Genomic DNA, 23,960 nt, shown 5'->3' with positions numbered 1-23,960 from the left:
ACCCTTCTGTCCATTTATCTTTTCACCCATCCATCCACCCAGCCCCTTCACTCTTCTCTCCATTCATCCTTTCACCCATCCATCCACCCCTTTAACCCTTCTGTCCATTCATGCTTTCACTCATCTGTGCATCTACCCACCCACCACCATTCACTCTTCTGTCCACTCATCCTTTCACTTATCCCTTCACCACCCCCTTTCACCCTCCTGTCCATTCATCCTTTCACCCATCCATCCACCCACCCCTTCACCCTTCTGTCCATTCATCCTTTCACCCATCCATCCACCCACCCCTTCACCCTTCTGTCCATTCATCCTTTCACCCACCCATCCATCCACCCACCCCTTCACCCTTCTGTGCATTTATCTTTTCACCCATCCATCCACCCACCCCTTCACCCTTCTGTCCATTCATCTTTCACCCATCCACCCACCCCCTTCTACCCTTCAAACCATTCACCCTTTCACCCATTCATCCACCTAACCATCCTTACAGCTTGTCACCCATCCTCTCTTTCAACCTTCCATTTGTCCACACCCTCCTTCCTTACACCCTTCTTCCGTTTCTCTCTACCCATCTTTCCTTCTTCCTCGCTCTCATTTCCTCTCCTATTTCATCATTTCCGTCCTCATGCTCCCATATTCTCTCTCTCCATCCCCTTAACTGTAATTGTTTCACGTCTGCAGCCCTTTGGCTAAATGCTGGCCAATGATGATGCTTTGTCTGCAGAGTTGCAGTCAGAAGTGGCCCTGAAGTACCCCACATCCACCCTTGGGGCTAAAGTTGGGGTCCATGGCACTCCCACCTGCACATGGATGGTCCGTTACGAGGGGACCTTACTTTTCTGGACTTCACCGATCCTGGCGCCGGCCTCCCTCCCTGGAGTAGTTACACTGTATGCTTCCTACAAAGCCCCTTGAAACCTACCCTGCTCCTCATGATGTAATGGCCTTGAGTCCTGTGCAGCAGGTACCCCTTCTGGGCAGAAGAATAAGCGCTGGCCCGCCAAAATAAGTGCCGGTGCTCTGCACCGGAAACAACAAGCACAAATTAAGCACTGCGAGAACCAAAATATCAGGAAGGTAAGGTAAGTATAGATTTACTATTCTTAACTCCACATCTACTTACCTATACATCATCAAGGTACACATATAAGGAGTTACATGTAATAAAACTTTTATCGCCTGTAGAAACTTACCTTCACAATATTTTTGTCCTCAATATTCTTGACCCAATATTTTGTCCCACAATATTTTTGGTTCCGATAGTCTGTCTAAACACCTGCATTCCTAAGGAGAAAAGGTGGTGTAACAAAAATTTGCATCCTGAGATTTTTGCCAACACTTTGCAGACTTTGCAAACTGCACCTGCACTGATAAAAAATTCTGCAAAAAACCAATTTGAGCCAAATATCCTTAATTTTAAAACATTTTGACTAATGCTACCTCAAGTGAAGCCCTTATTGCTTACTGTATTGAAAATTTCCAGACATCAATAGATTATTTGGTTAAAAAAAGTTACGATGTTATGAGAAGTTGACAAACTATGAAACATGCAAGAAGCGGAACGTTTGTAAACTTCGCCGGTGAAAATATAAACTTTGCTTAACCTAGCTTAATGTCGCAGAATACCACGAAGAGGTTAGCGTGCCATGCCCAACACTCTCCTGGAGAATGTACTGAACCGGAATTGAGGGTTTGTAAAGTGAGTCCAAGACCACCGTGCTCTGCTTGACTGATATCAAGGGCAATCAGTCCGAGTGAACCTCAAAAGGACCCTTTCTTAAAGGGAGCCAGAAACTTGATTTACTAGAACTGTTTTTCTTTTCATTATGATATATTTTTCAATGTAAAGGTAAAAGATTCCAAAGTAATAATAAAACAAGTACAGTAGCTGTAGTCTCAAAATATATTTAATCACTAAATACATGATCTGAGCATAAAAAGAAGAATTCTCGATTTAGATCTTGTTATTCAGGCTAGGCATGGTTTTGGACTAATGATGTCAAAGGGCAGTGTTGAAATGAATGTTTAGGACTTGCAGTGAACTCTGTAATTCATCAGTTCTCCAAGTTTAGTTCCTCCTAAACACTCTTCAAATTTTGCATCCATGGCCTGGCTTTGAGCTTCAGTAAAATAGTTTTTCCAGTCTCCGACATCACCTGTACGTGAAAAAACAATGAATATTATCTATTGGCAGGTGTACTTACATCACTGAATGATAGCAGACATGCTGATACACTGAGGCCCTGATTTAGAGTTTGGTGGATGGGGTTGCTCCATCACATACGTGACGGATATCCCGTCCACCGTAGTATGATCCCATCATATCCTATGGAAATTGTAATACGGCAGATGGGATGTCTGTCTCAATTGTGACAGAGAAACCTGTTTGCCAAACTCTAAATCAAGCTCAGAGTATTGTTTCATTGTGGGCTAAAATAAAAAATAAAAATCTATGTGTTTCGTCCTTTTTCTGACAAAACAGACAATCATTGAAAAGTTCCTATTTCACATCATACCAGCTCATTGTGAAGATAAAAGAAACGTGAAAAAGGCCAGTCCAAGGGGTCCAGCAAGCAAACTCAATTTTCATAAATTTCCAAACTAAGGATACCCCTTTTCCTGGTAAAATGTGGAATTCAACAAAAAGCACCAGAAAAAATGGGACATGAAGCTAAATAAATGGCAGATGAAAACAGTGAAGGAAAAAAGAGACATTAGAGTGGAGACAGGAGAGGAGAGAGAGAAATTAGGGTATATTTTTTAGGGGAAGAGGTTTGAGGGGTGGGTGATGCACTAAGGTACAGGTCCTAGGGTCTAGATCTAGAGGTATTAGACTGAGGTCCTAGGGTCTAGATCTAGAGGTACAAGAGTACAGGCAGGGACTAAGGTCCTATGGTCTAGTTCTAAAGGTACTTGAGTATAGGCAGGGACTGAGGTCCTAGGGTCTAGAGGTATGCGAGTACATGCAGGGCATGAGGTCCTAGGGTTTAGATCTAGAGGTACTTGAGAATAGGAAGACACAGAGGTCCTAGGGTCTAGACCTAGAGGTACTAGAGTATAGGCAGATATTGAGGTACCAGGGCCTAGATCTAGAGTCACCAGGGTATAGGCAGGGACTGCGGTCCTAGGGTCTAGGTCTACAGGTCCTAGAGCATAGGCAGGGGCTGTGGTCCTACGGTCTAGATTAAGAGGCACTATGGTATAGGCAGAGACTGAGATCCTAGGATCTATATCTAGAGGTACTAGAGTATAGGCAGGGGCCGAGGTGCTAGGGTCTAGATCTAGAGGTACTAGAGTATAGGTAGAGATTGAGGTACTAGAGTCTAGGTCTAGGTCTAGAGGTCCTAGAGCATAGGCAGGAACTGAGGTCCTAGGGTCTAGATTAAGAGGCACTAGGGTATAGGCAGATATTGAGGTACTAGGGCCTAGATCTAGAGTCACTAGGGTATAGGCAGGGACTGAGGTCCTAGGGTCTAGGTCTACAGGTCCTAGAGCATAGGCAGGAACTGTGGTCCTAGGGTCTAGGTTAAGAGGCACTAGGGTATAGGCAGAGACTGAAGTACTAGGATCTAGATCTAGAGGTACTAGAGTATAGGCAGGGGCTGAGGTGCTAGGGTCTAGATCTAGAGGTCCTAGAGCATGGACAGTGACTGATGTCCTAGGGTCTAAATTAAGAGGCACTAGGGTATAGACAGAGACTGAGGTCCATGGGTGCAGATCTAGATTTACTAGCGTATAGGCAGGGACTGAGTCCTAGAGTCTAGCTCGAGAGGTACTTGAGTATAGGTAGGGACTGAGGTCCTTAGGGTCTAGATCTAGAGGTATGTGAGTACAGGCAGATACTGAGGTCCTAGGATCTAGATCTAGAGGTCCTAGAGCATAGACAGTGACTGATGTTCTAGGGTCTAAATTAAGAGGAACTAGGTTATAGACAGAGACTGAGGTCCATGGGTGCAGATCTAGATTTACTAGAGTATAGGCAGGGACTGACGTCCTAGAGTCTAGCTCGAGAGGTACTTGAGTATAGGTAGGGACTGAGGTCCTTAGGGTCTAGATCTATATGTATGTGAGTACAGGCAGATACTGAGGTCCTAGGATCTAGACGTAGAGGTACTTGAGTATAGGCAGGGACTGGGGTCCTAGGGTCTATATGTAGAAGTCCTAGAGAATAGGAAGAGACTGAGGTCCTAGGGTCTAGACCTACAGGTACTAGAGTATAGGCAGAGATTGAGGTACTAGGGCCTAGCTCAAGAGGCACTAGGGTATAGGCAGAGACTGAGGTCCTATGATCTAGATCTAGAGGTACTAGAGTATAGGTAGGGGCTGAGGTGCTAGGTTCTAGATCTAGAGGTACTAGAGTATAGATAGAGATTGAGGTACTAGAGTCTATATCTAGAGGTCCTAGAGCATAGGCAGGGACTGATGTCCTAGGGTCTAAATTAAGAGGCACTAGGGTATAGACAGAGACTGAGGTCCTTGGGTGCAGATCTAGATTTACTAGAGTATAGGCCGGGACTGACGTCCAGAGTCTAGCTCGAGAGGTACTTGAGTATAGGCAGGGACTGAGGTCCTAGGGTCTAGATCTAGAGGTATGTGAGTACAGGCAGATACTGAGGCCCTAGGGTGTAGATCTAGAGGTATTTGAGTATAGGCAGGGAGTGAGGTCCTAGGGTCTACATCTAGAAGTCCTAGAGAATAGGAAGGGACTGAGGTCCTGGGGTCTAGGTCTAGAAGTCCAAGAGCATAGGCAGGGACTGAGGGTCTAGATCTAGAGGTACTTGAGTATAGGCAGGGACTGAGGTCCTAGGGTCTAGATCTAGAAGTCCTAGAGAATAGGAAGAAACTGATGTCCTAGGGTCTAGACCTAGAGGTACTAGAGTATAGGCAGATATTGAAGTACTAGGGCCTAGATCTAGAGCCACTAGGGCATAGGCAGGGACTGAGGTCCTAGGGTCTAGGTCTAGAGGTCCTAGAGCATAGGCAGGGACTGAGGTCCTAGGGTCTAGGTTAAGAGGCACTAGGGTATAGGCAGAGACTGAGATCCTAGGATCTAGATCTAGAGGTACTAGAGTATAGGCAGGGGCTGAGGTCCTAGGGTCTAGATCTAGAGTTACTAGAGTATAGGTAGAGATTGAGGTACTAGAGCCTAGATCTAGAGGACCTACAGCATAGGCAGAGACTGATGTCCTAGGGTCTAGATCTAAAAGTACTAGTGTATAGGCAGGGACTGAGGTACTAGGGTATAGATCTAAAGGTAGTGGTGTACAGGCAGGGACTGAGGTCCAAGGGTCTAGATCTAAAGTATAGGCAGGGATTGAGGTTCTAGACTCTAGCTCTAGAGGTACTAGAGTACAGGCAGGGAGTAAGGTCCTCGGTCTAGATCTAGAGATACTAGGGTACAGGCAGGGACTGAGGTCCTAGGGTCTGGATCTAGAGGTACAGGCAGGAATTGTGGTACTAGGTTATAGGGATGTGGGTATACGCAGGTGTTGAGGTACTAAGGTTTAGGCAGAGATAGAGAAACTACAGTACAGACACAGATTAAGGTACCTGGACATATGAGCAGTCTAAAGGTGCTAAAGTTTAGGCAAGTTTAGAAGTATTAGAGTGTACGAAGGACAGAAGTACTAGGGAATAGGTGGCCTGAGACACACTACGTTGCTGGTAGAAATACTAGGGTACAGGAGTAGCTAGAAAGGGTCAAGGGTATGTAGACTTAGTAGGGTATGGGCAGTGTGAGAGGTAATAGGGAATAGGAGGTGAAGGTACTGGGGTAACTACAGAGACTAGGATACAGGCAATGATAGAGCTACTAGGGTATTGTCTGTTGTTATGGCACTAGGGTACATGGGCACAGGTAAAGGTACCTAAAGTGTAGTCATGGGCCGAAGTAGGGTGTAGTAAACTGCAGTGTTACTAGGGTACAGGTAGCTGAAGAGAGAGTAGGGCTTGGGTAGAGCTACTCAAGTACAGGATCAGGGGTAGAGTGTCAAGGGTAGCTAGAGTTAATAGGATACCGGCACAGGTGAAGGTACTATGGTGTGGACATGGGTAAGGTAGTAGGGTATGGGCATTAGGTATTGGTAATAGGGAATAGGCAATGATAGGAATAGTAATGTCAGGGGTTGAGTAACTAGGGTGTGAGGAAGGGTAGAGGAACTAGTATATTTGGGTGGGGTAAAAGTACCAAAGTGTAGTCAATGGTAGAAGTACCAGGATGTAATAAGGAGCAGAAGAATCAGGATACAGGTAGCAGGTGTGGGTAGGTAGATTAGGGTGTAGGTAGATTATGCTAGGATAAAGGAGCAGGGGTGGAGGTTCAAAGGTACCTAGATTTGGTAGGATATGGAGTGGGTAGAATTACTAGGGTATAGGCAAGGGTTGACGTACAAAGGTACAAACAGAGAAAGCGGTGCTGGGATACATGGGCAGACGGGCAGGGGAAAGGGTACTAAAGTGTGGTCAAGGGTAAAAGGACCAGGTATCAGCAGGGCTTTGGGTTCTCGTGTATAGGCTGTGCAAGAGCTACTAGGGCACAGTAGATTGGCTGGAAAATCAAGGGTGTGTAGCTTTAGTAGGGTATAGGCAGAGGTAGCAGTAAAACACAGGTATCAGCAGCAATAGAGGGCATAGGTAAAGAAAAAATACAGATGAGTGAGAAGAGGCAGGACCTGGGATAGGAAAAGGTATAAAAAGAGAGAAGAGGGTGGTGATGGTGAATACATTTTTTGAAAGAGCACCATTACCCAGGAAGAGTCCTGGGTAGGGGGTTCTGTCTCAAACAAAACAGAGAAGACAAGGAAGGGAAAGAAAGTAGCACTGAGAGGGAAGTGCTGAGAGGACACAGGCGGTGCAGGAAGGTTCACATTATTCAATCTATTGATTCTGTTAGAAGCTTCCACAGTGACATTTGTTAGCGATAGTATCATTGTCCATCACTTTCCTCAACCAGCAGCAAAAATCACTTTCCAGAACCTTGCACCCTCACCACTCCACCTGAAGAGGCCACTAGGATTCCTCAGAACACAAAACAAGTCTCTAATTGTGACTCGTGGAGTAGAGCAAAGGAAAACAGGACCTCTGCTTCAAATCAGACTCACTGAACTGCTGTGGTAAGAACGTGGCTTGAGATCAAGACACGAAACACACTGGGATGGGAAAACAGATGACACTAAGAGTCATACCAACCCAGCACAAAGCACATCTTGCCTTTATGGAAGAACCTTAACAGAAACACAGTCACATAATGTAATGTACTAATAAAAGTTTCTTTAAACAGTCAAGACCGAACATCAGCAAATAAACTGAAAACAGGAGCAACAGGCTGACTAATATTGTTTACACAGGGTTGCTGTCAACAACATGCTAGAAAAGTGTGACAAAGGCTGAACAATGTTCAAGCATAGTGCTTTAACCAAACAAGGTGCTTTGAAGCCAAACAGATGGTTCCTTCCAAGAACAAAGTTTTCTGAATAGTGGCCCACATATCCCCAACTTTCACTCACAGAGATTGCAAGGGAACTTTCACAACCAGACTGTCAGTTCCCTGAGAATGTTTATGGCCAATCTGGATTACAACACTCTTATTCCACCACGTAGCCCCAGATACATCAACAGTTGACTGAAACATTTTGTAAGACATCTTTTGCTTAAACTTAATGTCACCCTTGATACCATGTGTAAGCCTAATCTGAACTCTGTCGCTAACTCGAAAATCGCTCATCTTCACACAATGCAGGGAATTGGAACAAAACTTAACCTGTGTTTTTTCACCTTGCACCCAGCTCTCCTCCCACATACATCACTACCTGACTCTTTGGAACAGAAACATAGCCTCTAAGGCTCTATTAAAGTACCAGTAGTCTTTCCCCCTTCAATATTTTGAAGGGAGCAACACCTATGGTGAAAAAGGGGATTGAAATGATAGGACCTAAAACATTCTAGAACCACCTCTTTAACAGGTTATGTCCTGGCTACTGCCACTCCGACACAACTAGAAATTATTAGCCTTTTCACCTAATCCACTCTCCTGGGGATGGTATAGACTTGTTTTCCAATGCTGTAGTCCTGTCTCTTCAAGAACTCACTTCTTCCATGAGATATAAATTGTATTCTGTTTTCTGTAACCAGAGTCTTAGGAAGGCCATCATAGACAAAAACTTCCACTGGAAACATAGGTATAAGATGGTCTCACAAACAGGATTTCTTTCCATCTGAACCTGTAACATATTAAAACAAGGGCAAGCCTAAGATCTGAATGCTGCCCATGCGAAGGCCATAAGAGTTCTAACATCACTTTCTCCCAAACACATTTTGGAACCTTCATCGGAACCATGGGTGGTGTGCTTCTGACAAGATTAGTGTCAGTCACTCCACTGGTTGCACACCCTCAAACCTGCTCCATGGCTTGTACATCTTTAGCAACCAATACATTTCAAGTAAACTCCTCTTGTTCAAAGTCATTCCTGAATGTCCAATGTTCATCAGGTTGACAAACTTGCTCCTTAGCTTTGAGGAGGTAACTGTCTTTTGCATTTTGATACGAATCACATTTTCTAGATAGATAACTCTGATGTTACCTTAACACAGCTTTATAAATCTCCACTTAAGAGCCTCACTTTTGGCCAGCCTACTTTGACAAGCTTCAAAGTTCTCTGGATTAAAAAAATAGAAAACACTGCTCTATGAGACAAGTTGTGTTCTCAGTCTTAGTAGAGGGAATTAAACATTCAACATCATCTGGTCCCCTCATCCCGCTCTTCCTCATCAGCTATTGGGATTAATGAAAGTAAGGCAGCTTTCCGTTGTACCTACCAGGAATGGGATCCAGGTCAAAGTCATACTCCAACAACTTAGTACCTAGTCTCACCCATATGACTGTCACGCTCCTCAAAAGAGAACCTTGCCTCCACTATATGCACCATAACTGCTCACAAGGAGCCGATTCACTCACTAAGTCGCCACTGGTCAGCATATTTGAAGGACACAACTCCCTAGAATTTCAGATTTTTGTCTTCCCTGCTCAGCTAGAGAATGTTCTCCTGAGTGGAACACGGGTTGAAGAGTTTGTCAAATGAGTCAACCTCTTCCATCATGGCAGATTTCCCTTCTCCAGGAAGTTTTCAACCCAAGCCCCTTGCAAAGCTCCTTTGTGAACATGTAGTTGGGCTGATGACTCCATAATGCTGGTTCTCCTCGGAGAAAGCAGTTGAAGAACTTTTTTTTCAGCAAACAACAGCTTTTTTTCTCCAGACAGCCCATAGCAATCCTAGCAGGGGTCTTGTACAGGTTCTCTCTCATGGTAGCAAGTAATCAGAGACCTTGGTGCTAGTACTCAAGTATTTCCACCCACCTTGCTGGGTGAGTCCTGGCACTGGTTAATGTGAACACTAGCAGACTGACATGGGATTCTACCAGGTATATCTGAACTTTACTGACTTCAATATCTATTCCAATGGTCCATCTTTGGAACTGATTTCAAGCAGATTCTGACATTTTGTGTATCCCTTTCAGGCTAGCCAAGCCACAGACTTTGTAAGCTGTAACAAGGGATGGGCTGGGAATTCACTACCAGAGAAACCCAAAACAAAGGCACAAAAGAGTAACAGACTTCCTTACTCAGCTACTTCTCGGTCTGTTGAGGGTAACACTTCTGGGTGAAGAATGTAACAAGGGGGCAGAGATTGTCCCAGTACTTCAAAAGGGTTCCTTTATCCCTCCTGCCTGCTACAGAAGGCTCGCTCTCTCCATCTTCCATCTTATGCACCATACTCACAGATGATCCAAAATGGATTCCTGCCCACAAGCACTACAAGTGCACTCCATGATCACTTTAATACAAATATTCAACATATGGACTCTCCATACTTGTACCCGGAACCCGCCCAGAGCCCTTTATCCTAACTGTCCACACACAACTGTACTTATATTAAAAGGCAGGCACTACGGGTTGCAGCTTCTAATTCTATTTTTTTTAAAAAGTTTAAACTGTGCGAGACTCGACTAGGGAGATTCCCCATACAGCAGAAACCACATTCAAGAGGTCAAAACACTAACGGAGTTTTCATGGGTTAGAACACATTTTCCTATCTCTTTGTGAATACTTTAAAATTGGGTTGCAACAGACTTAATTGTAGTGAGTATGGAGTTTCCTTTCACATACTTACTAAACCCACCCATTAGGTGGCACGCCATAGCTTTTCAGACAGCTCTACTGCCTACTGATTTTACTGTTATCCAACTGCTTTCCACAGCCTGCGCGGTCTTTAAAGAACATAAACAACCTCTATACCATGGCCCGCTCAGCGTTCATCAACAAAACCTCTTCTGCATTGCTGCAATGAGCCCCATCCTAACTCTTATTGGATAAGTGTTCACTTGCAGTGGTAAATTGAGTTTATGTTGCTGTTGTGCAGTCCTGCACTCTCAATGATAACCCAGCAGCCAAAGCTCATGGGCTTTGCAAAGCTCTTCATCCTACTGTGCAGAGCTGAGATGGTAAGAAGGCAACCAGGAACCACAGCAGCAGGAGAGCCCTTCACTACTCCACACCCAGCCTCTCTGCAGGAGCACTGTCTGGGGGAGTGCAGGAGGGGAATCTGGGTGCCAATAGTGTTCCTCTATCCGTAAAGAGCTTCAGACCATGGTGTCCTGCCATGTCAAGTGGTACCTGGCTACAGCATTCTGAATGATCATTGTTAGACCTGACATCTTTGGTGTGTGTTTTTCTCCCATACTTTTTGCCTTCATTCCTCCTGTTTTGTGGATTTAATTTGTGTTGGCCTTAGGACCCTCTGCACTTTAACACTGCTAACCAGTAGTGCTAAAGTTCTTGTGTCCTCTCCTCTGAACAGGGTAGAATTAGCTTACCCCCAATTGGAAAATTTAATTTACCTATAAGTCCCTTGTAAAGTGGGAACACCTGTAGCCAGGGCCAGTAAATTAAATGCTACTAGTGGGACTGCAGCACTGATTGTGTCATCCTCTCAAGTAGCCCTTTAAAGCACGTCTCAGGCCTGCCATTGCAGCCTGTGTCTGCAGTTTTAAACTGCCATTTTGACCTGTCAACATAAACCTTTTGCCACGCTTGAACCTTTCCTTTTTAATACATATAAGCCACTCCTAGGGCAGGCCCATAGCAGTCCATTGGGCAGGGTGCACTGTATTTAAAAAGTTGGACATGTACTTTTACGTTTTACAGGTCCTGGTAGTGAAAAACTCCTAAATTAGTTGTTCACTACTGTAAGGCCTACCTGTCCCGTAGGATAACATTGGTTTACCTTAATACATTTAAGAAGTGATGATGTCTGATATGGAACAGGTAGGAATGTAATGTTTGATCTCTAAAGAATTGTAATTTCAAATCCTCTTTAAGGGTAATATTGGATTTTAAGTCACAGTTCTGAAAATGCTACTTTTAGACAGTTGGAATTTTCTTGTCCTAACCATTTAAAGCCTACAGCATGTATTCTTGGTCACAAGCCTGTGTGTATTGGGTGGTTGTCCTTTGTGTATTCCTTTCAGACAGTATCACAAGGGGAGAAATTGTGTGGTCAGGATGGGTCACACCCTACCAGGGTTGGTGAGAGGCAAGATGCCACCCACCACACTTGCACTTCAGTAATGGCTACGTCTGGCACTCACAAGAACTTCACACTAGGCTTTTGTCATCCCAGATATTAGAGGGCCTGGGCAGGGGAAGGAATGAAATTACAAAAACAAATGTGTCTATAAGTTTCTCCCACTTTAAATCCGGCACCAGGTATGAATATTGACCCCTGAAACCACCCCTTCAGTACACCCCTGGACATGTGGACCCAACATAAGAAGAACTGTTGTGGTGCCTCAGGACTGCCCTTCTGCTTGATGCCGGCCGTGCTCTCGGAGATGGAATACTGGACATTTTTTTTCTCCTCGCCCCTTCTCTCCTTATATGTTTAGCCTTACTTTTCATTTTATCTTCCATCCTTTGCTGCCTCTCTCCTTTTTCTTTTCACCTTTCCTCCCTTCTCACTCTCTTTTTCTACCTCTTCCTTAATCTGCTTTATCCCTGTCATCTTTGTTCCTCCCACTCTATTTGCCTCACTTCTATTGTCTTACTCTCTCGCTCTCTTCTTCAGTCTTTCTCTACCCATACTTATGATCTGTGGTCAAAATACTCACTGTCTCCTTCTTTCTTTAACTTTTTCCTACTCGCTCCTCCTTTCCCGTCGCCCTTTCTCTCCTTCCTCTCAACATATCTTCCCTATGAGTCCCTTATCCTTTTTCTTGCTTCTATTTTCTACTGTTCTCTCCTCCTTACTGTTTCCCTTGTATTCACTATTCATTTTTACTTCCACTATTTTACTTTCTGCTCTTCATCTTTTTTCTCTCCTGTTCCTTCCCTCCCTACTTTTATCTCCTCTGTATCCCTCTGCTCATTTTCCAATCTCTTTCCCTCATCCTCCTTCTCCTACCTTCCTCTCTTGAAAGCTTCAATGTCAGGCTTGCAAAAGAAAGGTCTATCACAGATAGTCAGCGAAGACCGCTTTTGAAAATATTTGCTGGCCACTTGTTCGGCCGTGGTTTCCCCTCTACAACAAAGAGCACAGGACACAATTTTAAATAATCCAATGTTAAATCTAAGAGACCTTTATCAGCCTTCACTAACCTTACACACACAGGGGCAATTGAGTGTTGCAGCAGCTGAAAAATGATATGAACACAGTGGAGACACTCCTATCCAGCTTGGTAGCTTGCAACAACTGGCAATGACAGAGAAAAAAAATAAACACAGTGTGGCATTACAGAACAAGCGGGTACCATGCAAGAAGTCAAACTGCACCCTCCTGCCACAATGTAGATGTGCCCCACTGCAGAACATCCATTGTAGTTAAACATTGTGGGTGGAAGTAGGGTGCACTGTAGATTATTGAGAAGGTCTTCTAAACTTTACATATTCCCTGAGTGGTTGGGGTACGCGGGGAGTGCCCATCTCTGGGCTCCTCTGAAAGGAAAGGCCAAGTCTTCCTGCAAAAGGCAGGCTGCTGGTTTCATGTTGCAGAACCATGTAGCAAAGTGAGATCTGCAGTGCTTAGTTGTGAATGTAAACATTGTGAACATTTGGAGGGGGTTTTAGAGCCCCAACAACAATGGTAGCATCCTTGACCAAAAAGATATTTGCAGACATACCTTTTCGAAAAACGTGGGTGCCCAAGTCTCCATGGGACTCTGGGGATTTTTCTTTCATAGCTTTGAAGTGGCCTCGTTCGGTGATTAATCGAATCTGCTCTTCTGTCAAATTCAACCCAAAAAAATCTGCGATTTTCTTAACTGCTGCAGCCAGATCCTGAAATGAGAAAAGAGTCAGCCTTAAATCTTGTTCTGCACTAGTCCATTAAGGCCTGTTCGAAGTGCATTAGGTCTCACCTAAGGACCCATTTTAGGTGTCTGTTGCCAAAGACATATTGTGTACGATTCCAATATTAAGCTGTTGATCTTCCCATTGTTTATTATTTGTCAGCTTTCTTGTCAATCTCATGTTCTTACTTCTTATTTGCTGGCTTTCCTTCCTCTTCTTGTGTTTGTGCCTCCCCTGGGGCATAGCTTCTTTACCACCCTTTTGATTGAAAGACTTTGGGGCATATTTACCAGAAACTGGTGCATCAGCACTGATGCACCAGTTTTCTTGTGTCACCCGTGCCGCACCTAGCAACACTATGGATGAGCCGCATTTACAATACGGTGCACCATGGCGCTCGTTAGGACATTAGCACCAGAATGTTTTACGCTACTCTGGCACTTTGTTGCACTAGCATCAAAAATGTTGACGCTAATGCAGCAAAATGCAACGAGGCCCATAGGTTACTATAGGTGTGTCATTTTAACGGCTGCTCTTAGCAGGCGTTAAAAATGACATGAAAAAATAGTACAGTGAAACGCCGTAGATTTCACTGCGCCATTTTTTCAGGCCTCCTAAGGCCGGAACGCCCCCTTGCATACATTATGTCCGGCGCAGGCATAATTTGGCACAAGGGAGTGCAAAGCGGCACAATGCGAGCATTGCACCACTTTGTAAATATGGTGTGGCAAAAAAAGCCTTTCTAACACCACATTAGCTTAAACAAATGACACTAATACGGCGCAGTAAGGCGCTAGAGGATTTTAAATATGCTCCTTTTTTCCTTCTATGGCTCGCACCAGGGATCTACTTCTTTTTCTTTGAGCACTGCGTGGGGGTGGATGTGTTTTCTTGCTCTCTTCCCCACGTGCTGCTTCCCTTCTCACATTCTCTTTCCCTGTGCTCAGGGTACTACTTCCCACCTTCCAAGCCCATCAGTAAAAGAACAGCAACAGATACATTGTTGCCAGGTCTCACTAAAGAGCAGACCTTATTGGATGTGTTTACTTTTACATCCTTTCTTTGATTGTGTTTCATGGAAGCCAAGCTGGCTTCTGGCCTCACTCAGCTTGTATTTGAGGCTGAAGATGTACTTAGAGTGAATGAAATGAAGTATCTTCTCACAGAGGCCAGGAGAATGTTCTCACCAGGCTGCTGGAGAGCACCAAATGTCTGAAGCCCTGGTACCAGGTCTTTGTCATCTAGAAAGTATATGACAAGCCTTGTCCTGTAAATTCTGACAATTTCTCAGACAGCTGTGATGTTCTTCCAGCTACCTGAAACTAGTCGTGTGCGTAATTTTCTTATTTGGATCAGGTGCAACAGGGTTTTTAAATTCTGTTCAGAGTTTCCTGCATACAATTTAAAAAATAAACCATTCTGTGCAGACACGTTGAAAAAAATGAATTCAGTGTTCTATCTTGCAATATCTTACAATTATGTCTCTGCTCTTCTTTAAGTTAAAAATGCTTCACAAACAAGCATTGACAACGCCAGTAGCTTAGCACTTGTATTATAAAAGTGAGATGTACTCGCTTTGGTAATGGTCATTCATTCCTTGGTCATTACATCCATTGCAAAAGCTACCACTTGTGTTTACAGACAGTGGGGAATAGTAACATTCTAGATTAATCATTGTGTGGTAATCAGTTGGCCTGGGTGAAATTTAAATTACGCCAATGTATGCCATTTAAATTTTTTGTTGCACTTGTTATTCAAAATTCCTAAAATTATACCCTTACATCACCTCATGTAAATACACCAACAGTTCTGGTAAAATTATAGCGTAAGTAGAGAAGATCGAAACAACCACGATCATGACAGGAGTTCATGTTTCATTACTGTTTTCCAAGATATCTGTAACAAGGCATTGTGTGATACAGGTTTACAGAGACATCCAGTTTAAAGAACTGTCCTCTTTACCCATCCCTGCATCACTAACAATTATTAAGAACAACCATTCTGGAATGTTGTTATGTGTAATGACGTCACTGGGGGTTTTGCGGTCGGCTGTGACATCTTTGACAGGAAGGCCACTATAATGCAAGTAGGATTGTGTGTACAGGAACTTACTACAACAGAAACATTACAGGGCAAGTGACCTCCATCCACTAAAATCACACTGTTGAAGGAAGTGACATCATGCATCCTGGGGCGTCCAAATAGCATCACAAGAAGTGATGTCACATGATATTTTATAGTGGTGGTACTAATGAAAGCGACATCAGACAAACAGCGGGCTTGTTGACATCAAGAGAAGTGGATAAATACATAATTTATCCAATGTTTAAAATCCATGAACATGGGAGGAGATACAACACCACAAGGTTCATCTCATATCCTTTAACATTATTCCCACCTACAGTGTTGAGTTATCAATATTTGCTGATAGACTAGCAAGATAAACAGACACTGCATACTATGGTGTTGTGCCACGGTAAATAGATGATCAAGGCGCCCTGCTTAGCGTTAGGCCACTCTCACAGTGTCGTGGAATGCTACCTTGAATTGCACATCTAATGGATTGGTGTTAACATTGAAAGTAAAAAAAAAAAACTAAGCTACAGGAAAATCGTACAACAAATGTACAAAATTTTTAAGAATGGGGCCAAAAGGGTTTTTAAAGTCGAAAAAATATTTTATAAGTTGGCACCCTCAAACAATACGAAGTAGTCCATCGAGCCTTTTGTTGTTTGATAGTCTTGTAGGGTATTTCATTTATTTTTAGGAGGCTGCACCCTTCACTCACAAGTCTCAAGCTTTTACCAACAGAACAAGTCCTAATATATGAATGAAAATTGCTGGTGCATGGTTTGTTCAGTCTCTATGTGTCTAGAGCTCCTCAGGGAAGTTAAAGTATTAATGCCAGTAGTGACGTCTGCTTCACAGGCACAGCAGCCTCCTCAGTGCAGCCAGTCATCACACGGTTATGACGTCATGCGCTCCACCAGCTTTCAATGCTGTAACAAGCCTTAAAGATGACGTCACATCCACTGTATTCTAATATACAACTCTAGACCGCTAACCGAGCACCGAGAGTGTGCCGGCAGCTTTGCAAAACATAATTTTCCTAGGTAGAGCCCACAAGGCATATTTACAAGCCCCTTGCGCTGCCGGTGCATTACTTTTGTGACACTCCGTTGGTGCAGATTGCAGACCCATATCGTCGAGGCCACACAAAGCCACTTTGTGTGACTTTTCATGGCCTCGGAGATATGGTGTAAGGCAAGGCAGCGCAAGTCGCTGCACTGCCTTACACTGCATCAGGGAGGTGTTCCATGGACATTACAGTAGGTGTTCCCACACAACTAACCATGGGTTTTGATACATTTCAAGATTTACAAGAATCTGTAGACCCAGGAATGCATCAAAACTGTACGCCTCCCCAGGGCAGACGCAACAAGGATAAATATTTGTATTACTACTCATTGTTTACTCTTTCTATGTGTGCTGCAGAAAGAGGAAAAAGCCTTCATGGATTCTTTTTGTGCAGGAAGGTGCCCTTCTTGCACATAAACAATTCTGCATCCAACGCAGGCACCCTTGTACCATGGTGGCATTGGTGTAAGGCAGCAAATTGTTCACCAGTGCAGGAGAAAAGGACAGAAATGCACCATATCTTACAAATCTGGTGCATTTCTGCCCTTTCAAACTGGCATAGGTCTGCACAGCAGAAAGACTTGTGGCACTGCCCTACACCTGTTCCTTGAAAATATGCCCCTACGTTTGAAACAGAACTTGGTGCTTGCTTGGGCTATCAATGCGGGCACAAGTCTGATGATCTCAGAAGCATTGTTTTTATGTCATGAAAGGGATGGTCCTACAATGCCTTCTTTCTTCTATTTAATTATTAAGAACACTGAGGCGAGTATTACCTAGCTGCTTTGAGAATAGTTTATCTCTATCCCTCCCTTTTTTATGTAGTATCTAATTGCTTGTTGCTTTCCAGTTCCTAATTCTACACTCGTCCAATCAAACCGGTGATGAGAAAGGTTTCTGAGAAGGGCTGTTTTCATCGCTGAAGGTGTTCAGCTGTGTCTACTTTAATCTGTACCTCTTCTTAGAATAGTTGGATTAACTGTCTCAGCAGCAAGAAAGGGGGCACTGGAGGCCCGAATAGCTCTCTTTAGGACCACTGAGGCACCCGCGTTTTACACATGAATATTCATAGTCCCAGGGGGTGCTGGGAACTGTAGTTTTCTGATTTAATTCACTGTTATCTGGCTGCCATGTTAATTAATGTCAAGAAAGAATGCATGAATGTTGCCTTCGTCTCTTTATTAAAATTAGGACTTTCCAGCGATAGCTCTTGGAAAATTACGATTATGACTTCATGAGTTAGTTAAAAACATTTCAGTTGTTTTTGGTTCCTCTAAAAACATAAAGGTGCAGTTCGGCATTGTTTTCAGATGCTTTTAACTGACAAGAGGATTTGCATTTGGTATTTTTCTGTTAGAGTACACAGAAAGAGCTAGAAGTTACACTTTCAAGGAAATTAAAGTTTATTTTACTGAGCAATATTTGACTATTCTGGTCTGTACGGTTTAGAAATTGGTATGTGGTGGATTGTAAACTGTAATGTGTTGTAGAGTCAGACAGGTGGACTTGTTATGTTATCAAACCAGAAAACACCTTTGTAAATCGAAAGAGAAAACACCCTTATTGACTGTTTTTAAGTGTATACCTGAACCCAGAACAATACCCCATCATCAGATTGAAAAAAAGAGTTACAAATCACTTCAGAAGGGATACAATATACTACACAATGAAGAAGAGGTTTGGTGTTGCCTGATGTTGATGCTTACATCTCAGAGGTAGTGTATATTTATTTCTGTGCCCACCCCACGACAAAGGCCTTTAAGAGCAAAGTCAAACTTTCAAGCTCCTCCGAGTGCATTCTTTGGTGAAGCTGAGCCAAATGTAATAATGGTCCTTTTTTAAAACTTGCGAAAGAAAGAAGCTGTCTTTAAATCCCTTTCATGCACAGGACATAAAGAACAATGTAAAATCTTCAGATGATACCACTTCTGAAGGCACCACCCAACTACAAGTTCAGAACTGGACACAAACAACTACCTGAGCCTGCCAATACCAGGCTCCAATCTGTTATAACAACATGGTGGAAACGTCCTTCTGTGTTTCCTGAAGTGTTCCTAATGCCAGATTGTGCAATCTAGGAAACATGAAGTCGCCTTCAGACAGGGCAGTCCAATGGACTGTTGGACAAAGTTTATTTCACTTTTTACATCTATAAAACAAAAGTTGATCTTGGATTATTGTCACTAATGTGTCTATGAACTGAGAGTACACCTGACCCATGTGCACGTGGTGGGACTCTCAAAGTCCCTGCCCAGGCACCTGTTAATCTAAGGATGAGCTGTGCATTTAAGGTGTGGAAACACTAATGTACTATGGGGGTCACTGTAATGAACTCGGTACTTGGGAACAGGACAACATATCACATGGCAAGGACACAAAGGTAACTGTAATTAATTCGGTATATGTGAACAGGACAGCGGAATCCTCAATTTATTACATGCCAAAGACACACAGAGGATTGTGGTAAACCTAGTATATGTAAACAGAACAAAGTTACCCTCAACATATTACATGCCAATGAAATGCTGGGAACTGTAACGAACTTGGCATGTGTAAGTAGGACAGCGGTACCCTCAACATATTACATGCCAATGAAATGCTGGGAACTGTAACGAACTTGGTTAATGCAAACAGATTAGTGGTATTGTCAACATAGTACATGCCAAAGACACACAGGTAACTGTAATGAACGTGGTATATGTAAACAGGACAGCGGTACCCTCAACATATCACATGCCAGAGACACCCAGGTCTTGTACACCTGTCCCCTCTTGCACTGTGGAGTTTCCATGTATTTTGGATCAACAGTGGTCTTGAGGATCCGAAAAGGTTATCTTTGGTCCATGTTAAGCTCCTAAGCCCCTCTTAGGTGAACCTGTCAGCAGAAGGGCAGCAGTTTGACACACAGAGATGCTCTTCTGACTGCTCAGTCTTTGCTGGATCCCTCCTCAGGACCAGGAGGGCAGAGGTGGGGATGCTCTGAGCTACAGCCGCAGGGTCACAATGTCACTGGAGCCTTGAACAATAATGGATGTATTCTAAGTGGGTGCTAAACTTCACAATGAGACAGAAACACGACTTACCGCCTTCATGTCTTCGAACATGATGAACAGCACATTCTCATCCTCTGCACGTTCTTTCCAGGACGTGGCATATTCAAACCATGAGCCCCACATTACTGGAAGAGAAAGGCATGTAGGTGAAGGCAGCGTCACCACAAACACTGGTTACAGTACATTTCAGCTCTTTTATTCCCTACAGATGAACGGATCAACATTCTACTTTTTATAATTATCACCCTACACCGTCCACTACATTCTGAACAAAGGGACAAAGCTATTTTGTGGTCACAAATAATCCAATGTGCAAAATTGTAACCTTTGCGACCATAAAATAGCCTTTGGGTATGTTCAAAACCCTAATTGCAATTCAGTCTCTTGATACCAAATCACAGAACAGCTTTGCGACTCCAAACTGAGTCGCAAATTTAAAGGGACATGTTTAGGACATCACTTCCAAGTTGCGATTTCTATTGTGTTCCAGTGGTCACAAATTATTGGAAAGTTACCAACATCTCAAAGGAGGTAGTAACCCTAGTGCAAATGAGGTGTCTTAGGAGCCCATTCCCCTTTGTCAGAGTTGTCAAAACATTTTCTAGGAATAGGCAATGGTCCATGGGACCTCTACTGAGTGCTAAAAAAAAGTTTTCCGAACTTTTTTTTTTTTAAACCTAGTCTGTTTTCCTTTAGGGCTGTGTTTAAAATAAAGATTGCTTATGTTACAACAGCATTGGTAGGAGACTGGAAGTAATAAAGATGGATTGTGGTCTGTGATCACATCTGGTGTAAAGCGATGTGCTTTCACCTCAGGCTCTAAAGAGAAAGACAACTTTAAAGTAATTATAAAGTAAAAACATAAATACTGGCACGGAAGGGAACTACCTTGTGTGTGCACGTGCTGCTTCTGGGAGAGCAAAATGCAGTCACCCAAAGTGAAGTTAACCAGTGGCTTACCTAGGCCTACCCGATGGCGACGGCTGCATGCTGTAGTGGGCAGAAGTAAAATGTGACTGACAACAACATACACATGGATAAAAAGAGGTGGTGGAAAGCCCCTATATGTAAGTACAGTACACATATAAATTCACTGAAAAAGCCATAGGTTACAGGAACATTATAGTTAGGAAACAGAATTTAAAAAACATAGAAATTCACTTAAAAAAACAAAGATTATAGGGATGTTATAGTGAGGTTCTGAATTTACTAGCACCATAGAAATTCATCAGTTATAGTTATCTCAAGTGACTATAACTCGCGCCCTAAGGTAACTATAGCTCGCGCCCCTGCCATGCACAGTTTTTTCCTCAATAATTTGACTGCTACTGTTTCATTTATATTTTCAATAAAGTTTTAGAAGTTGTAATGAATACTGTAATATATGGGGTAGTTAGCTGTACATGGCAAGGTTGTGAGTTATAGATACCTTATGGTTCAAGTTATAGGCTGGCGTTGGCCCTGTGGCCAAGACGATTAACCACACAACCCCCCACCGCGCATAGCCAAAATCCATGCATGGCGAGGTTTGGCCACTGGGCCTAGCCTGTCTCTTTACTCATCCAACCCTGAGTCCCTCATGGCCTTTGCCTATGTGTGGAGGGGGTTGGCTGCAGGGACTGGCCTGTCTCTGCAGCCAACCCCCTATAATTACCTAACCCCATGTTGCGCATGTGTGAGAGGTTCCATGAGTCTCTAAGCATGTCTATGGGTGAATACATTAGTGTCTGAGTGAGTTTGTGAATGTATTTCCTTTTATCTTTTCCCAATATTTGTGAGTTCTTTGCAATGTTACATGGGGGGACTGTAGGAAACTGCCCCTTGTTGCAGTACGCCCCCCCCACACACACACCTTTTGCCTGATATCTGATGCTAACTTGACTGAGTGTGTGCTGGGATCCTGCTAACCAGGCTGCAGCACCTGTGTTCTTTCCCTAAAACTGTATCATTGTTTTCACAATTGGCACACCTCTGGCCCACAGATAAGTCCCTTGTAAAAGGTACCAGTGGTACCAAGGCCCTGTGGACAGAGAGGATCCCTAAGGGATGCAGCATATGTTGTGGTTACCTAAGGAACCCCTCACCAAACATATGCACGCTGCCATTGCAGGTTGTGTGTGTTGGTGGGAAGAAAAATGTAAATTTGACATGGCATCCTTCTCAGGGTGCCATGCCCACAAACCACTGCCTGTGGCAAAGGTAAGTCACCCCTCTTGCAGGCCTTACAGCCCTAAGGCAGGGTGCATGATACCACAGGTGAGGGAATAACTGCATGAGCAATATGACCCTACAGTGTCTAAGTCCATTCTTAGACATTGTAAGTGCAGAGTGGCCATAATAAGTACATAGGCTGGAGTTTGTTCTTACTCCACAGCTCCATGATGGCTTCACTGAAGACTGGGAAGTTTGGTATCAAACGTCTCAGCACAATAAACCTGCACTGATGCCAGTGTTGGATTTATTGTAAAATGCACACAGAGGTCATCTTAGAGATGCCCCCTGTATTTTACCCAACACTCCAGTGTAGGGCTGACCGGTCTATGCCAGCCTGCCACTAACAGACAAGTTTCTGACCCCATGGGGTGAGAGCCTTTGTACTCTATGGGGTCAGGAACAAAGCCTGCTCTGGGTGGAGGTGCTTCACAACTCCCCCCTGCAGGAACTGCAACACTTGGCGGTGAGCCTCAAAGGCTTAGGCCTCCTGTTACAGTGCCCGAGGATACTCCAGCTAGTAGAGATGCCCGCCGCCCGGACCAAGCCCCACTTTTGGTGGCAGGTCAGGCAGAAAATTAAGTAAAACAAGGAGGAGTGACCACTGCAGCCAGGACCACCCCTAATGTGACCCCCTCCTTGCAGAATCCTTCATCTTGTTTTGGAGGAGAGGGTCCAAAAGGGATAGGAATATCCCCCCTCCACAAAGGGAGAGGGAACAGGAAGGGGGTAGCCATCCTCAGGGACAGGAGCCATTGGCTACTGCCCTCTGACCCCTGTAACAGCCCTAAATCTAGTATTTGTAGGCATCCCTGAACCGTGCTTACCAGATTCCTGGCAACCTCAAGAAAGAAGAGGGACTGCAGAGTGACCCAAGCAGTGAAGACTCCAGGTGACAACTGACTTGGCCCCAACTCTACCAGCCTGTCTGCAGCTTCAAGACTCCTGCTACAAAAAGGCGACACATCCTGCAGGACCAGCAACCTCTACAAACCCCCAGAGGACTGCCTGCCCAGCAAAGGACCCAGAACTCCTGAGGACAGCAGCACTGTCCAGAAAAAAGCTTCCAAAAGAACTCCAGAACTGCCTGGAATTTGCAAGCCCTGTCCACTCTGCACCTGATGCCCACTGCCTGAGTCCAGGTGGCCCACTGGTCCAGACAAGGTCCCCAGGCAATTCTGACCTCAAGTCCATCCTGGGTTGACCCCTCCTGACCAACACGACGACACCAGCACCTGAATCCAGAGAACAACCCGGACCAAGACTGGATCTGGTGAGGATTCCAGACACCCAAAGGTACCCTTGCATCCGCAGCCCCCTGGCCTTCGGGAATCTGACCAATGGTCCAGCAACGTCCAGCGGGCTCTTCTTCCTGCCCAGCCTTTGGTTTACCGGAACTGACCCCCTGGACCCAGCCTGCAGCATCTTTGTGGCCCCCAGGGTTCTCCCTTTGAAAAACATTGGGTGCCTGATGCTGTGTTTGCACCATGATCCAGGTTTACCAGAACTGACCCCCTGGACCCAGCCTGCAGCATCTTTGTGGCCCCTGGGGTTCTCCCTTTGAAAAGCATTGGGTGCCTGATGCTGTGTTTGATCCATGATCGAGGCTGCCGCAGTGCCGCTGAGGGTGTATGTTTGGTGCTGACTCGTGGCCCCCCCGATGCTGACTAAAACCCCCCAGCCTGTGTCCTGAAACCACAGGTACTTACCTGCAATCTGTGTTCTACCAAGCCCCCCAGTCCTCACAGGATTCTATTGAAAACCAAACAGTAACTTTGACCTCTGCACCCGGCCGGCCCCGTGTTTCTGGTGGTGCACCTTTGGGCTTAACTTGAACTTTGACCTGTGGACATTATACCCACTGAAGACTGGTATCGTAAGTCGAGTACTTACCTGTTAACTGTGCTAACACTTTTTCTCCCCTAGGACTGCATTGGTTCCCATAAGAAATCACACTGTATCAACTTTGAAAATTGAAAAGTGTTATTGTTTTATCTGCAAAACCTAAACAAAGTACATTTGATACATATGCTTGATACCTGCTTACAACTGAACTTACCTGCAACAAAGAACTTTTGGTTCTAATAATAAAGTAACAAAATATATGCTTGCTATATAAAAACATTGGCCTGAAGTTAGTCATTAAGTGTGTGCCTCATTTCTTGACTGTGTGTGTACAACAAATGCTTTGCACTATCCTCTGATAAGCCTTA

The 23,960-nt window shown here is 44.2% G+C and overlaps 1 protein-coding gene across 1 annotated transcript in view; it reads right to left on the bottom strand.

Annotated features, from left to right (window-relative positions):
• Positions 1 to 1,895: 1,895 nt before the first annotated feature.
• Positions 1,896 to 23,960, bottom strand: part of LOC138262152 (sulfotransferase 6B1-like) — a 125,955-nt gene continuing 103,890 nt past the window's right edge. The window contains exons 5-7 of the mRNA XM_069211941.1: positions 19,567 to 19,661; positions 13,177 to 13,333; positions 1,896 to 2,162 (exon numbers count right to left, since the gene is read on the bottom strand). Coding sequence (XP_069068042.1) covers positions 2,032 to 2,162; positions 13,177 to 13,333; positions 19,567 to 19,661 — 383 coding nt within the window. The 3' untranslated portion in view covers positions 1,896 to 2,031. The remainder of the gene's footprint in view (positions 2,163 to 13,176; positions 13,334 to 19,566; positions 19,662 to 23,960) is intronic.

Source organism: Pleurodeles waltl, chromosome 10, assembly GCF_031143425.1.
Source record: "Pleurodeles waltl isolate 20211129_DDA chromosome 10, aPleWal1.hap1.20221129, whole genome shotgun sequence".
Taxonomy (NCBI): Eukaryota; Metazoa; Chordata; class Amphibia; order Caudata; family Salamandridae; genus Pleurodeles; species Pleurodeles waltl.
This window is presented reverse-complemented; position numbering and strand designations above follow the sequence as displayed.